General features: G+C 39.1%; 1 protein-coding gene across 1 annotated transcript in view; it reads left to right on the top strand.

The window, feature by feature from the left end:
- Positions 1 to 16,838, top strand: part of ODAD1 (outer dynein arm docking complex subunit 1) — a 249,453-nt gene that overhangs the window by 107,783 nt on the left and 124,832 nt on the right. Inside the window, exon 11 of the mRNA XM_053691034.1 lies at positions 4,885 to 5,053. Coding sequence (XP_053547009.1) covers positions 4,885 to 5,053 — 169 coding nt within the window. The remainder of the gene's footprint in view (positions 1 to 4,884; positions 5,054 to 16,838) is intronic.

Below are 16,838 nucleotides of genomic sequence, written 5' to 3'. Positions count from 1 at the left end.
CAAATCTGTCAGCTGTACTTATGGATTTTGAAAATTCTGTACTGTATATGGTCTTGGTGGAACCATAAGCTGTGCTACTCAGTCTTATACCATTAGATCTGGTTAAATGCAGGATTTAGGCTTGTTTGTATGTATTTCAAAATTAAGTCAGCTGTAGTGTAAACTTAACAGTATTAAGTTAACACTGAGGAATCTTAGCATGAGAGTATAACATTTTATGCAGATGTAAAAATCTTAGATGAAATGCCTCCTGGCATCGGGAAAGTCCTTGCATAAAGGGGCAGTAAACTGGAATGTAAATATATATTAAAAAATCATATCTGCCAAAAGGGCACCTACCGTTTGTGTTTTGAGGAGGACACATTTCTGCATGGTTTTAAATATAGAATTTCTACAGCATTGTCAAATAATCATAAATACACTGCTGCATATTGCTAAAAAAATTTGTTTTTATGGGCCCCTGGCCCCACCATACAACTACCACACTGAAGTTACAATCCGAAATTGCACAAATAAATAAAAAACATTTACTTAGTAAGTCCACCTACTCTGCAGATGAAAGTGATCTGCCGTCTGACTCAGGCATACACTGTACAAACTGAAGTGCCAAGTCTGTCTCACGCTGTGCATAGTGGTTTAGTAGATACTCAGAAATCCTCTCAAATGCTAATTTACTTTACTCCTTGTAATGACATTTCCCACGCTCAGTAGAACTCTACTGTAGCGCCCTCTGGTGGATGCCAAAATGTAGATTTTTTAAATTTTATTTTTAATTATTTTTTTAATAATAGTTGTACTTGCCTCATGGGGCCCACTGGGCCCCTGACAGGAGTCACCCTATTCACCCCCTGATGGCGGCCCTGTGTGTGTGTGTGTATATATATATATATATATATATATATATATATATATATAGGTATAGCTATTTATTGTACCAAAATATGTGTATGTAGAAATATGTATTTATGAATACATAGAACGTATTTTGCTATGTGAAGAACATTGGAATATGAAATATGAAATATTTTCATGTGGGCTTAGTGCACTTGAGAATATGCGAAAGTTTAGCGTGCAAGTAAAATCTTAGTCCCCCCCTTTTTTTCCTCCATTGACTTCTATGGGGGAATACGTTAACACATGCATTATTGTAATATTGGCTTTTTGTGCGCATTGGGTTAGCACGCAACAAAAACGTATTTCTTTCAACTTGTAATACGAGCACTACCTGATGCACTCAAAGAGCTTAATTCTAGCACAGTTAGTGCGCTCCACTTGTGATGTAGCCCTTAATTGTTCTTGGTATAATTTATTAAAACTTTGGTCCATTCCATGAGTGCATATAGAGGTAGACTCAGGAGTGTTCACGAGTCTTGAAAATAATATGTTAACATTCGCCTAGATTTGGAGTTTTGTCGGTAAAGACCTGCGGTGCTAACGAGCCTTTTTTTCCCAGCGCACCCTTAAGACAACGCTGGTATTACGAGTTGTCTGAATGGCTGCGTTAGCCTCAGAAAAGTGAGCGTTGAGCCAAATTTAGCTCCACTTCAAACCTCAATACCAGAGTTGTTTACGGTAGCGGTAAGCTGGAAAAAGGTGCTTGTGCACGATTTCCCCATAGGAAACAATGGGGCTGAGCTGGCTGAAAAAAAACCTAACACCTGCAAAAAAGCAGCGTTCAGCTCCTAACGTCGCCCCATTGTTTCCTATGGGGAAACACTTTCTAAGACTACACCTAACACCCTAACATGAACCCCGAGTCTAAACACCCCTAACCTTACACTTATTAACCCCTAATCCGCCGCCCCCGCTATCGCTGACACCTACATTATATTATTAATCCCTAATCTGCTGCTCCGGACACCGCCGCAACCTACATTATAGCTATGAACCCCTAATCTGCTGTCCCTAACATCGCCGACACCTATATTATATTTATTAACCCCTAATCTGGCCCCCCCAACGTCCCGCCACCTACCTACACTTATTAACCCCTAATCTCCCGCCACTAAAAACGCTGCTACAATAATAAAGTTATTAACCCCTAAACCTAAGTCTAACCCTAACCCTAAAACCCCCCTAAATTAAATATAATTTAAATAAAACGAACTAAAATTACTATCATTAAATAAATTAATCCTATTTAAAACTAAATACTTACCTATAAAATAAACCATAATATAGCTACAATATAACTATTAGTTACATTGTAGCTATTTTAGTATTTATATTTATTTTACAGGCAACTTTGTATTTATTTTAACTAGGTACAATAGCTATTAAATAGTTAATAACTATTTAATAGCTACCTAGTTAAAATAAGTACAACATTACCTGTAAAATAAATCCTAACCTAAGTTACAAATAAATCTAACACTACACTATCAATAAATTAATTAAATAAATTAACTACAATTATCTAAACTAAAATACAATTCAATAAACTAAACTATAATACAAAAAAAACCCAAACACTAAATTACAAAAAATAAAAAAATATTACAAGAATTTTACACCTAATCTAAGCCCCCTAATAAAATAAAAAAGCCCCACAAAATAATAAAATTCCCTACACTATAGAATGCGAGGTCAATTCTATTGGCTCATCCAATCAGCCAATCGGATTGAACTTCAATCCGATTGGCTGATTAAATCAACCAATCAGATTTTTCCTACCTTAATGCCGATTGGCTGATAGAATCCTATCAGCCAATCGGAATTCGAGGGACGCCATCTTGGATGACGTCATTTAAAGGAACCTTCATTCGGCCTTAGGACATCGGAAGAAGAGGATGGCTCAGCGTCGGATGGATTCAACGGTTGATTGAAGATAGAAGATGCCGCTTGGATGAAGACATCTGCCGCTTGGAGGACCTCTTCTGCCCCGATCAGATGAAGACTTCTGCCGCTCCGGATGTCCACTTCTGGCCCATCGGTGGCCGGCTGGCTGAAGACGGCTCAAGATAGGGTGATCTTCAGGGGGGTAGTGTTAGGTTTTTTTAAGGGGGGATCGGGTGGGTTTAGAGTAGGGGTGTGTGGGTGGTGGGTTGTAATGTTGGGGGGGATTGTATTTTATTTTACAGGTAAAAAAGCTGATTACTTTGGGGCAATGCCCTGCAAAAAGCCCTTTTAAGGGCTGGTAAAAGAGCTGATTAGTTGTAATTTAGTTTAGGGTAGGGAATTTTATTATTTTGGGGCGCTTTTTATTTTATTAGGGGGCTTAGATTAGGTGTAATTAGATTAAAATTCTTGTAATATTTTTTTATTTTTTGTAATTTAGTGTTTGTTTGTTTTTGTAGTATAGTTTAGTTTATTGAATTGTATTTTAGTTTAGATAATTGTAGTTAATTTATTTAATTAATTTATTGATAGTGTACTGTTAGGTTTATTTGTAACTTAGGTTAGGATTTATTTTACAGGTAATTTTGTACTTATTTTAACTAGGTAGCTATTAAATAGTTATTAACTATTTAATAGCTATTGTACCTAGTTAAAATAAATACAAAGTTGCCTGTAAAATAAATATAAATCCTAAAATAGCTACAATGTAACTATTAGTTATATTGTAGCTATATTAGGGTTTATTTTATAGGTAAGTATTTAGTTTTAAATAGGATTAATTTATTTAATGATAGTAATTTTAGTTTGTTTTATTTAAATTATATTTAACTTAGGGGGTGTTAGGGTTAGACTTAGGTTTAGAGGTTAATAACTTTATTATAGTAGCGACGACGTTGGGGGCGGCAGATTAGGGGTTAATAATTGTAGGTAGGTTGCGGCGATGTTAGGGAGGGCAGTTTAGGGGTTAATAAAATTTATTATAGTCTTTGCGAGGCGGGAGTGCGGCGGTTTAGGGGTTAATACATTTATTATAGTCGCGGCGATGTCCGGTCAGAAGATTAGGGGTTAATAAGTGTAGGTAGGTGGCAGCGACGTTGGGGGGCAGATTAGGGGTTAATAAATATAATGTAGGTGTCGGCGATGTTAGGGACAGCAGATTAGGGGTTCATAGCTATAATGTAGGTGGTGGCGATGTCCGGTCGGCAGATTAGGGGTTAAATCATTTTTAATATAGTGTTTGCGATGTGGGGGGGCCTTGGTTTAGGGGTTCATAGGTAGTTTATGGGTGTTAGTGTACTTTATAGCACTGTAGTTAAGAACTTTATGTTCCGGCGTTAGCCCATAAAACTCTTAACTACTGACTTTTTTTTGTGGTTGGAGTCTTGGCGGTAGAGGCTCTACCGCTCACTTCTTCCAAGACTCGTAATACCGGCGTTAGGCAAATCCCATAGAAAAGATAGGCTACGCAATGGACGTAAGGGGATTTGCGGTAGCCTCGAGTCGCAGAAAAAAAGTGAGCGGTAGACCCTTTCCTGCCTGACTCGTAATACCAGCGGGCGTTAAAAAGCAGCGTTAGGACCCCTTAACGCTGCTTTTTAAGGCTAACGCAGAACTCCAAATCTAGGCGTAAGTTTGCAAAAATGTTTGTAAAAATGTTATGCATATAGTGCTAAAGACACATGCATGCTCCTGAGTCTACCTAAGTATGCTCTTATGGAAAGGAGCTAGTCTTCAACAAACTATACCAAAAGGTACATTTGAAATAATTTGTATTTTTTTTTATAAATGTTTTTCTCTATCTGAATGCATGATAAAAGTTTAATTTTGGCTCCCATGCCCCTTTAATTTTTAAGAGAGCTAAGGGAAAAAGGCCTCAGTGACATCACAACACGAGTCATCTTAGACGTTGCTAGATTCAGACCCTTTCTGATTTTACCAATTCTTATTGAATATAACCTATTATTAATTATGCCTCTAGGCATATTTGGGAATCAACTACTAGATCAAATGTTCCAGGTATAGTAAAAATGTTTATTTTTATGATAGATAAAAAAAGAGATTGAAGAATTCAAAGCCCAGGGAGTGCGACTTGATCAAGAACATCAGGCCATCCTGAAGAACATTGAAAGGAAGAGGGACAATGCGGCAAAACTAGCAGATGGTTACCAGGAGCAACTGAAAGGTGTCATGAAAATCATAGACCAACTAAAGGAAGGTAGGAGTATTGTGAGGAATCCACCTTATTAAAAATTCTGACTATTTACAAAGTATATAAATGCAGAAAACAAATACATTGGTAAACATTAATAGTATTAAATTATATTACATTTAGTATTATTTTTTTTTTCTTAGCTCTTCTTTTCTAAAATACGTTTTACCTATCATTAAGGGGGTAATGCTAAACAGTGGTGTACCAGAGTTATGAAAACCATATATTTCATTCATCAGCAGGGGATCACTCTTCAATAAAATGTACCTTCCGCTCTCGGTTTTGTGCATTACCACTTAAGTTTAAATGTTTAGCTAACTCTAGAACTGATTTGTCCGATCTATATTATTTTTTAAATAATCACAGGCTACACAAAGAGGCCCATTTATCAAGCTCCGAATGGAGCTTGCAGGCTCGCCAGAAACAACAGTTATAAAGCAGCGGTCTAAAGACCGCTGCTCTATAACCCTGTCCACCTGCCTCATGGCGGACAGGTGAGATTATCTAAGATTATCTAAGAAGTATTGTCAATTTGGCAAGGTTCTATAAAACAGGCAAATTTTAGCTTGAAAACTGTTTATCTTGATATGCAGGGTTTTGGATGTTAAGGAGAGATATACATATGTTGTAATATAATGCTCTAAAACAAAAGATTTGGCATGATTTCAAAATAAAAACTCAGATATATCACAAAGAGGTTCTATTTAAATCCTTTCAGTTGTATTGGATGTTCCCTTATCTATAAAAAGACGTCAGTAGTACAGTCATACATTTTTTTTTTAAACCGAGATTTATTGAAACAATTTTGCATGTGTACTAAATAAGGTATACATGGGGTGGATATAACAGAGAGGGATCATATTAAAGGCCTGCGGGTTTGGCTAGTAGTAGTCCAGTAGTCCTTATGTCCTTATTATTGTGATCCTTATAACAAGCTTTTCGTTTAAACTTTTTCTAACAAACAGAATTAGAAAATATGCATTTTATATTTGTCTAGATAAGTGGAGAAGAGATTATAATATAGAAAAATTCAGTGTGTTGCTGACAAAGAGGGGTAAGAGAGGGGTGGAAGAGGGAAAAAAGGGGGGTGAAGGGGGCCAGTCTAGTATGTAAGTAGTTTTGGGCAAGGGTAAACTTTACTGTAGTGGTGTTTTCTTCCAAATGACTAGCATCCTTTTATGTGTGTCTAATTTGTTAATTTTTCAGTAATGAATCCTCTTTAGGGTTAGTGGATGTGAGATTTGAGTCTGCCAGTCTTTTTTTAGGGATTCATTTTTTTGCTCCAGTAAGCATTATTAATAGTAATGCCAATTTGGCAGATTCAGTGATTTTGGGCACATTGAGGAATAGGACAACAGTCATACCTCTTTTATTGTGCTTCGCTTTATTGCGCTTCGCAGATATTGCTCTTTTTACAAATTGAAGGTTTGTGATAACCGTGTGTTGAGCAAGTCAGCACCATTTTTCAAACATATATACACATATAAACACATAAATACACGTGAATACACATATATACACACTTATATATACAAACCTTTGTATACACACCACCATCAAAGAGATTATGACTCACTGAAGACTCAGATGATGATTAGCATTTTTTAGTAATAAAGTACTTTTTAATTAAGGTATGCACATTGTTTTTTTAGACATAATGCTATTGCACACTTAATAGACTACAGTATAGTGTAAATATAACTTTTGTATGCACTGGGAAACAAAGAATGAGTGTTACTCATTTTATTGCTATATTCCCTTTATTGCGGTGGTCTGGAACCAAACCCGCAATATCTCTGAGGTATGCCTGTATTCATACTGTTACTCTAGTATGTTAAACAAATTGTTATTAAATAATTGGGATAAATCTCTCCACTTTAGGGACTCAAGGATATTGCTGTTAAATAACAAGAAAAAATTAGCCAAATAACATAATTTATGTAAGAATTTACCTGATAAATTCATTTCTTTCATATTGGCAAGAGTCCATGAGCTAGTGACGTATGGGATATACAATCCTACCAGGAGGGGCAAAGTTTCCCAAGCCTCAAAATGCCTATAAATACACCCCTCACCACACCCACAATTCAGTTTAACGAATAGCCAAGTAGTGGGGTGATAAAGAAAGGAGTAAAAAGCATCAACAAAGGAATTTGGAAATAATTGTGCTTTATACAAAAAATCATAACCACCATAAGAAGGGTGGGCCTCATGCACTCTTGCCAATATGAAAGAAATTAATTTATCAGGTAAATTCTTACATAAATTATGTTTTCTTTCATGTAATTGACAAGAGTCCATGAGCTAGTGACGTATGGGATATCAATTCCCAAGATGTGGAACTCCACGCAAGAGTCACTAGAGAGGGAGGGATAAAATAAAAAACAGCCATTTTCCACTGAAAAAATAATCCACAACCCAAATTATAAGTTTATACTTTTAATGACAAGAAAAACTTAAAACATCAGCAGAAGAATCAAACTGAAACAGCTGCCTGAAGAACTTTTCTACCAAAAACTGCTTCTGAAGAAGCAAATACATCAAAACGGTAGAACTTAGTAAATGTATGCAAAGAGGACCAAGTTGCCGCTTTGCAAATCAGATCAACTGAAGCTTCATTCTTAAAAGCCCACGAAGTGGAGACTGATCTAGTAGAATGAGCTGTAATTCTCTGAGGCAGGGTCTCACCCGACTCCACTCCAAATAAGCTTGATTAATCAAAAGCTTTAACCAAGAAGCCAAGGAAATAGCAGAAGCCTTCTGACCTTTCCTAGGACCAGAAAATATAACAAATAGACTAGAAGTCTTCCTGAAATCTTTGGTAGCTTCAACATAATATTTCAAAGCTCTTACCACATCCAAAGAATGTAAGGATCTTTCCAAAGATTCTTAGGATTAGGACACAAGGAAGGAACAACAATTTCTCTACTATTGTTGTTAGAATTCACAACTTTAGGTAAAAATTGAAATGAAGTCCGCAAAACCTCCTTATCCTGATGAAAAATCAGAAAAGGAGATTCACAAGAAAGAGCAGATAGCTCAGAAACTCTTCTAGCAGAAGAGATAGCCAAAAGGAACACTTTCAAAGAAAGTAGTTTAATGTCCAAAGAATGCATGGGCTCAAATGGAGGAGCCTGTAACGCCTTCAAAACCAAATTAAGACTCCAAGGAGGAGAAATTGATTTAATGACAGGCTTAATACGAACTAAAACCTGTATAAAACAGTGAATATCAGGAAGTTTAGCAATCTTTCTGTGAAATAAAACAGAAAGAGCAGAGATTTGTCCCTTCAAGGACCTTGCAGACAAACCTTTATCTAAACCATCCTGAAGAAACTGTAAAATTCTAGGAATTGTAAAAGAATGCCAAGAGAATTTATGAGAAGAACACCATGAAATGTAAGTCTTCCAAACTCGATAATAAATCTTTCTCGAGACAGATTTACGAGCTTGTAACATAGTATTAATCACTGAGTCAGAGAAACCTCTATGACTTAGCACTAAGCGTTCAATTTCCATACCTTCAAATTTAATGATTTGAGATCCTGAGAGAAAAATGGACCTTGAGACAGAAGGTCCGGCCTTAACGGAAGTGGCCAAGGTTGGCAACTGGACATCCGAACAAGATCCGCATACCAAAACCTGTGGGGCCATGCTGGAGCCACCAGCAACACAAACGAATGTTCCATGATGACTTTGGAGATCACTCTTGGAAGAAGAACTAGAGGTGGAAAAATGTAAGCAGGTTGATAACACCATGGAAGTGTCAGTGCATCCACTGCTTCCGCCTGAACATCCCTGGATCTGGACAGGTATCTGGGAAGTTTCTTGTTTAGATGAGAGGCCATCAGATCTACCTCTGGAAGACCCCACATCTGAACAATCTGAGAAAACACATCTGGATGGAGAGACCACTCCCCCGGATGTAAAGTCTGACGGCTGAGATAATCCGCCTCCCAATTGTCTACAACTGGGATATGCACCGCAGAGATTAGACAGGAGCTGGATTCTGCCCAAGCAAGTATCCGAGATATTTCTTTCATGGCTTGGGGACTGTGAGTCCCACCCTGATGATTGACATATGCACAAATTTAAAAAAACTCCAGCCACCAGCTTCATTAAAAGACCTTTATTCTTTCATTTAGGGTCCCAATAACACATACAACGTTTCAAGCCTGCACTAGGCTCTTAGTCATGTACCTTTTTGATGTATGTTTTTTGAAATTTGTTGATATTTAAGAGACTTGGCAAGTCTGTTACTCTGTGCCCCATTGAAAAAGGTACAGGTGTGCTGTTTCCACTACTTGGATTGAATTTGACATATGCCACAGTTGTGATATTGTCTGTCTGAAAGCAAATGAATGGTTCTCTCTTTAACAGAGGCCAAAACTGAAGAGCTCTGAAAATTGCACGGAGTTCTAAAATATTGATTGGTAATCTCGCCTCTAGAGATTTCCAAACCCCTTGTGCTGTCAGAGATCCCCAAACAGCTCCCCAACCTGAAAGACTTGGATCTGTAGTTATCACTGTCCAGGTTGGCCGAACAAAAGAAGCCCCTTGAATTAAATGCTGGTGATTTAACCACCACGTCAGAGAGTGTTGAACATTGGGATTTAATGATATTAATTGTGATATCTTTGTATAATCCCTGCACCATTGATTCAGCATACAAAGCTGGAGAGGTCTCATGTGAAAACGAGCAAAAGGAATCACGTCCGATGCTGCAGTCATGAGGCCTAAAACTTCCATGCACATAGCCACTGAAGGGAATGACTGAGACTGAAGGTGCCGACAGGCTGCAACCAATTTCAAACGTCTCTTGTCTGTTAGAGACAGAGTCATGGACACTGAATCTATCTGGAAACCTAAAAAGGTAACCCTTGTCTGAGGAATCAAGAAACTTTTTGGTAAATTGATCCTCCAACCATGTTTTCGAAGAAACAACACTAGTTGATTTGTGTGAGATTCTGCAGAACTTAAAGACTGAGCTAGTACCAAGATATCGTCCAAATAAGGAAACACCGCAATACCCTGTTCTCCGATTACAGAGAGTAGGGCACCTAGAACCTTTGAAAAGATTCTTGGAGCTGTTGCTAGGCCAAATTGAAGAGCAACAAATTGGTAATGCTTTCTAGAAAAGAGAATCACAGTTCATTTTCCAGTTCAGCGAAGTGGCGGTGCAAGACATCCTGTATCTCAGCCTCCCATACATCTAACACCGCTATAATAGCCATAGGAGTGAGTGTTCTGACAAGTTTAGAGAGCCACTCTGCTGGATCCGTGGAGCCCTAAGTGGGCAAAGGCCACGTGGCCCAAATAAGGAGCTTAGACAGGTTGGATTAGCTTGAGGTTTGTTTTCCAATGCTGAGTTTGTGCGTGAAATAGGTTCTTGATGGCATAAAAAAGTTAAGTTTAGAGCATTTTTCCCTTAAAATCAGTAAAATGGCTCATAAATTTTAAAGTAATTTCAGGAGCTCCTCTGAAACACAACCTGCCGCTCTGGCTGTAGGCTCCGCCCCCTCAGTTTTCTTTTTTAAAAATGTTTAGCTCTGTTTCCCATTCTCTCAAGCCTGTTATATATATCATATAGGGGAGCATTGATAAAAATTTGCAAGAATTTTTTTTTTTTTCAAATTTAGTTTTTTTGCAATTATGTCTCAAACTGAACCTGCCTCTGATGTTACCGTATGTTTGTTGTAATAAAGCTGATCTAAATTATTCAGCTCAATTATGTGGCTCTTTTTTTGACAAATTGTTAAATACATGTATATCTATGAGTACAAATACACCCACTGTTATTCCATTTCAGTCTAATGTACATAGCATTACTACAGAAATGTAAGATTTTATTGCTGCAGCTATAGAGAAGGCAATGACTGCTATTTTGCCTTCAAATAAATGTAAAAATGTTTTTGCAACATTTTCCTAAACTTAGTGAATTAAGTTCTGACCTTCAGCAAACTGATGCATTCTCTACTGATGGGGTCTCCTCTGATTCAGAGGATGCAACGTCGGAGACTGATATAGACAAATATTTTTTTTAATTTAAGTTAGAATATATTAATTCTCTCTTAACGGAAGTTTTGTTTACTTTGGGTATTGAGGAGTCTAAATCTCCTGATGATAAAGCTAGTAATTGTCTAAATTCGGTATTTAAGATGACTGTTATTACTCCTGAAGTATTTCCTGTTCCTGACGCTATATCTAATGTGATTGTTAATGAATGGTCTAAGCCTGAAACCTCTTTTAACCCTTCTTCTAGGTTTAAGAAATTGTATCCTTTACCTGTAGCCAAGGATCCTTTAGATAGGAAGGTTGAATCTTAACTAAGAAGGGCATATTTACATACTGGCTATTTTCTGATGTTGCTGCTGATTCTACTTTTTGGTTGGACAGTTTAGCACAGCAGTTGTCTTCAGATTCTAAATTATCTAACATTATTGTTTTACTTCAACATGCAAATCATTTTAATTGTGTTGCTTTATTTGATGTTAGGAAGATCAATGTCAAATCCATGTCTTTAGCCATTCTAACTAGAAGAGCTTTATGGCTTAAATCTTGGAATGCTGATATGGTGTATAAAACTAGATTATTATCTCTCTCTTTTCAAGGTAAAAATATTTTTGGTTCACAATTTGATTCTATTATCTCCACTGTTACTGGAGAGTTTTTCTGCCGCAAGACAAGAAATCTAAGGGTAAATTTAAAGCTCCCAATCGTTTTCATTCCTTTCATCAGAATAGAGAACAGAAAACCACTCCTTCTTCTAAGGCCTCTGGCTCTAATTGGAGACCTTTTCCGAATTGGAATAAATCCAAGCCTTATAACAAACCAAATCCTGCCCCTAAACCTACATGAAGGTGCGGCCCTCAAGCCAGTTCTTCTGGTAGGGGGCAGACTAAAGCTATTTCAAAGAGTTTGGACAGACTCTGTCCAAAATCAGTGGATTCAGAATATAATTTCTCAGGGGTGTCAAATAGGATTCAAAATAAGACCTCCTTTGGGAAGATTCTTTCTTACCCATGTAACAAAAAACCCAGTAAAAGCTCAAGTCTTTCTGAAATGTGTTTCAGATCTAGAACTTTCAGGGGTAATTAGCCCGGTTCCTCAACAGGAACATGGATTGTTTTTTTTTTATTCAAATCTATTCTTTGTACTAAAGAAGGAAAATTCTTTCAGACATATTTTGGATCTGAAAACTTGAAATCGTTTTGTCAGAGTCCCAACTTTCAAGATGGTGACTATAAGGACTATTCTGCCTTTTGTTCAGCAAGGTCACTTCATGTCCACAATAGACTTACAGGACAATTACCTTCACAATTCGATTCATCCAGATCACTATCGTTTTCTGAGATTCTCTGTTCCATCTAAAGGGGAGGAAAGTCCACGGCTTCATTCGTTACTGTTGGGAATTAAGAACCTGGCCACCAGGAGGAGGCAAAGACACCCCAGCCAAAGGCTTAAATACCTCCCCCACTTCCCTCATCCCCCAGTCATTCTTTGTCTTTCTTCACAGGAGGATGGCAAAAGAAGTGCTGAAGATCGGAGTAGTCTCTTATGGAGGGTAGTACTCTTCGCATTGGGACTGGAGTTTTAAGTAGTCCTGTCAGCCTCTCAGTGAGAGCCTGGGCGAAAGTTAGAGTCCGAAGATGCAGGGAGAGTCACTGCGAAACCATCCCGACTTATATTAACAGCTCCACAAGCAATCAGTGTTGACGAGTTTTGCTGCCTGCTTTCTGCACTCAAGTCTACGTCAGGAGCGAAGCTACTAACCTGTGACACTTGAAGGGCCATGTTCCTGTTCCACGGCGTAGATTCTGGTAAGATCGTTTCATTTTTTATTACATAATGATAACACAGAAGACAGGGTCACGGTGGGGGGTTATACATGATATTGTTTATTATGTCATTGCTGCGTTATATGTGTGAGATGAGGCTCTGGCAATGTGTGGAATTTTCAGGTGATTTACGGGAGTATTGCGCGGCCCTTTTTTGGCGCATTTTTCTCCTTAGTGCAGGGGCGGTCCTGCCAGGCATTCCATGTGAGCGGTTGTGGCCATCTCTCTTCCTCTGTTGATCAGCGGCGCAGGAGACGAAACGGTTTCTGTAGTCCGGGTCATAGGAGGTGGTGAGTGCCCCGGCCATTGGAGGTTATAAAAGTGCCTATTTATTAAGTTAATCTAGTCCGTAATAAAAGCGCAAGCTATGGAGGACTCTGACGCATTAGAGGGTTCTTCCTCTTTAACAAGGTCTCATTTCTTTGTTTATTGTGAGGAGGTTCTGCTAGAACAGCCTGCTCAACTATGTTCCACATGCCTTAATAAAGTTACGACATCTAAAAGTAAACGCATGTCTAGTACTACTGAGCCGTCCACCTGAGGGTTCCCCGTCCTGTGAGGTGCGTTCCCTGCATTTATCTCCAATTGCACATGCAGCGCCTTAGGGTCCAACCATTACTCCTGCGGGAGAGATTCGTTGGCCGTCAGATTTTGCGGATCAACTGCAAACAGCGGTATCAAAAGTTATCCACGCCTTACCACGTTCTGCCAAGCGCAGAGCGTATCATGGTGGCCCGACCCAGTGGTTGTCTACGCCTATGGAAATATCAGAGGCGTTATATACAATGACGAGGCCCACTCCGACTCTTCGGAGGAGGCCCTTTCTGGGACGGTGTCCGTGTCATCTAAACCTCCGGCTGCGGAGGAGCCTGACTTTAGGTTTAGGATAGAGAATGTGCGCTTTTTGCTGAAGCAAGTGCTTGCTACAAAGCTTCCAGAGGAACCTGCAATTCCTAAGCTTGATATGTATATGATAGGTATATGAGGTCAGGGTGGTACCTCAGGCCTTCCCGGTTCCTGATAAGATGGCTAATATTATCAAGAATGAATGGGAGCGATTAGGTCCTTCCTATTACCCTTCTTATTCCTTTAAAAAATTGGTCCCCGTTCCGGACTCTAGGGTACTGTCCCTAAGGTGGATGGTGCTATCTCCACGCTCGCAAAGCGGACAACTATTCCCCTCTAGGATAGTTCGTTGTTTAAAGAGCCCATGGATAAAAAGTTAGAAAACATGTTAAGAAAAATGTTTCAACACACAGGCTTTGTTTTTCACCTGGCAGCGGCCATAGCTGCAGTTGCCGGAGCTGCGACATATTGGTGTGAATCCCTGTGTGAAATGGTCGAGGGGGAGACTTCCATCGATGAGATACAGGATAAGATTAAGGCGCTGACTGTCGCCAATTCTTTCATCTGTGATGCCAATATGAAAATTATTCGCCTGAACGCTAAGGTGTCAGGTTTTTCAGTTTTAGCTCGCAGGGCTTTGTGGCTAAAGTGTTGGTCAGTGGACATGACCTCTAAGTCAAGGATGTTGTCCCTGCCTTTTCAAGAAAAGATTCTGTTCGGTCCAGGATTGGATTCGATCATATCCACGGTTACGGGAGGCAAGGGAGCTTTCCTACCGCAGGATAAGAAGGCTAAGCCTAAAGGATCTACTTTTCGTCCCTTTCGTGCGGACAAGGCCCAGCTCCAGCAGCCCGCCGTGAAAGCGGACCAGTCCAAGGGGACTTGGAAACCGGCTCATTCTTGGAACAAGTTTAAGCAGAGCAAGAAGCCTGCCAAGACAAAGTCGGCATGAAGGGGCGGCCCCCGACCTGTCTCCGGACCAAGTAGGGGGCAGATTATCTCTTTTCTCAGAAGCCTGGTTGCAGGATATTCAGGACCCTTGGGTTCTGGAAGTTGTCCCCCAGGGTTACAGGATAGGGTTCAGATCCCATCCTCCCAGGGGCAGATTCCTCCTGTCAAACCTTTTTTTCAAGACCAGAAAAGAGAGAGGCCTTTCTAGAGTGTGTGAGGGATCTCTCCTCTCACGGTGTTATCATACCAGTACCCCACGCAGAAAGGGGTCTAGGGTACTAATGGGACATGCTCTATTTTGTTGAGTAATATAATGAAAATAATAATAATAACAACAGTTGTCCCTGCAGAAAAACATATATGTCTTTGAATATGTAGATGAATAGTGTTTAGTCACCTACCTCTCATCACATATATATATATACAGGGAGTGCAGAATTATTAGGCAAATGAGTATTTTGACCACATCCTACTCTTTATGCATGTTGTCTTACTCCAAGCTGTATAGGCTCGAAAGCCTACTACCAATTAAGCATATTAGGTGATGTGCATCTCTGTAATGAGAAGGGGTGTGGTCTAATGACATCAACACCCTATATCAGGTGTGCATAATTATTAGGCAACTTCCTTTCCTTTGGCAAAATGGGTCAAAAGAAGGACTTGACAGGCTCAGAAAAGTCAAAAATAGTGAGATATCTTGCAGAGGGATGCAGCACTCTTAAAATTGCAAAGCTTCTGAAGCGTGATCATCGAACAATCAAGCGTTTCATTCAAAATAGTCAACAGGGTCGCAAGAAGCGTGTGGAAAAACCAAGGCGCAAAATAACTGCCCATGAACTGAGAAAAGTCAAGCATGCAGCTGCCAAGATGCCACTTGCCACCAGTTTGGCCATATTTCAGAGCTGCAACATAACTGGAGTGCCCAAAAGCACAAGGTGTGCAATACTCAGAGACATGGCCAAGGTAAGAAAGGCTGAAAGACGACCACCACTGAACAAGACACACAAGCTGAAACGTCAAGACTGAGCCAAGAAATATCTCAAGACTGATTTTTCTAAGGTTTTATGGACTGATGAAATGAGAGTGAGTCTTGATGGGCCAGATGGAAGGGCAGAGAGCTCCAGTCCGACTCAGACGCCAGCAAGGTGGAGGTGGAGTACTGGTTTGGGCTGGTATCATCAAAGAGGAGCTTGTGGGGCCTTTTCGGTTTGAGGATGGAGTCAAGCTCAACTCCCAGTCCTACTGCCAGTTTCTGGAAGACACCTTCTTCAAGCAGTGGTACAGGAAGAAGTCTGCATCCTTCAAGAAAAATATGATTTTCATGCAGGACAATGCTCCATCACACGCGTCCAAGTACTCCACAGCGTGGCTGGCAAGAAAGGGTATAAAAGAAGAAAATCTAATGACATGGCCTCCTTGTTCACCTGATCTGAACCCCATTGAGAACCTGTGGTCCATCATCAAATGTGAGATTTACAAGGAGGGAAAACAGTACACCTCTCTGAACAGTATCTTGGAGGCTGTGGTTGCTGCTGCACGCAATGTTGATGGTGAACAGATCAAAACACTGACAGAATCCATGGATGGCAGGCTTTTGAGTGTCCTTGCAAAGAAAGGTGGCTATATTGGTCACTGATTTGTTTTTGTTTTGTTTTTGAATGTCAGAAATGTATATTTGTGAATGTTGAGATGTTATATTGGTTTCACTGGTTAAAATAAATAATTGAAATGGGTATATATTTGTTTTTTGTTAAGTTGCCTAATAATTATGCACAGTAATAGTCACCTGCACACACATATATCCCCCTAAAATAGCTATAACTAAAAACAAACTAAAAACTACTTCCAAAACTATTCAGCTTTGATATTAATGAGTTTTTTGGGTTCATTGAGAACATGGTTGTTGATCAATAATAAAATTAATCCTCAAAAATACAACTTGCCTAATAATTCTGCACTCCCTGTATATATATATATACACGTATTTCTGGACAAACATGCTATTTTGTATATTAATTTATTTATATGTATGCAATTGATTCTATACATACATATATATACTTTTTCTTCTCTATTAAATGTGGTTAGAGGATTTTGCTATGTTTCCAAATTGTATTATTAATTCTTTTTGTCAGATACATATGCTTATGCATCATA

The sequence above is a fragment of the Bombina bombina genome, chromosome 8, assembly GCF_027579735.1.
Source record: "Bombina bombina isolate aBomBom1 chromosome 8, aBomBom1.pri, whole genome shotgun sequence".
NCBI lineage: Eukaryota > Metazoa > Chordata > Amphibia > Anura > Bombinatoridae > Bombina > Bombina bombina.
The sequence above is the reverse complement of the archived record's forward strand: the minus strand, read 5'-3'. Positions and strand labels throughout refer to the sequence as shown.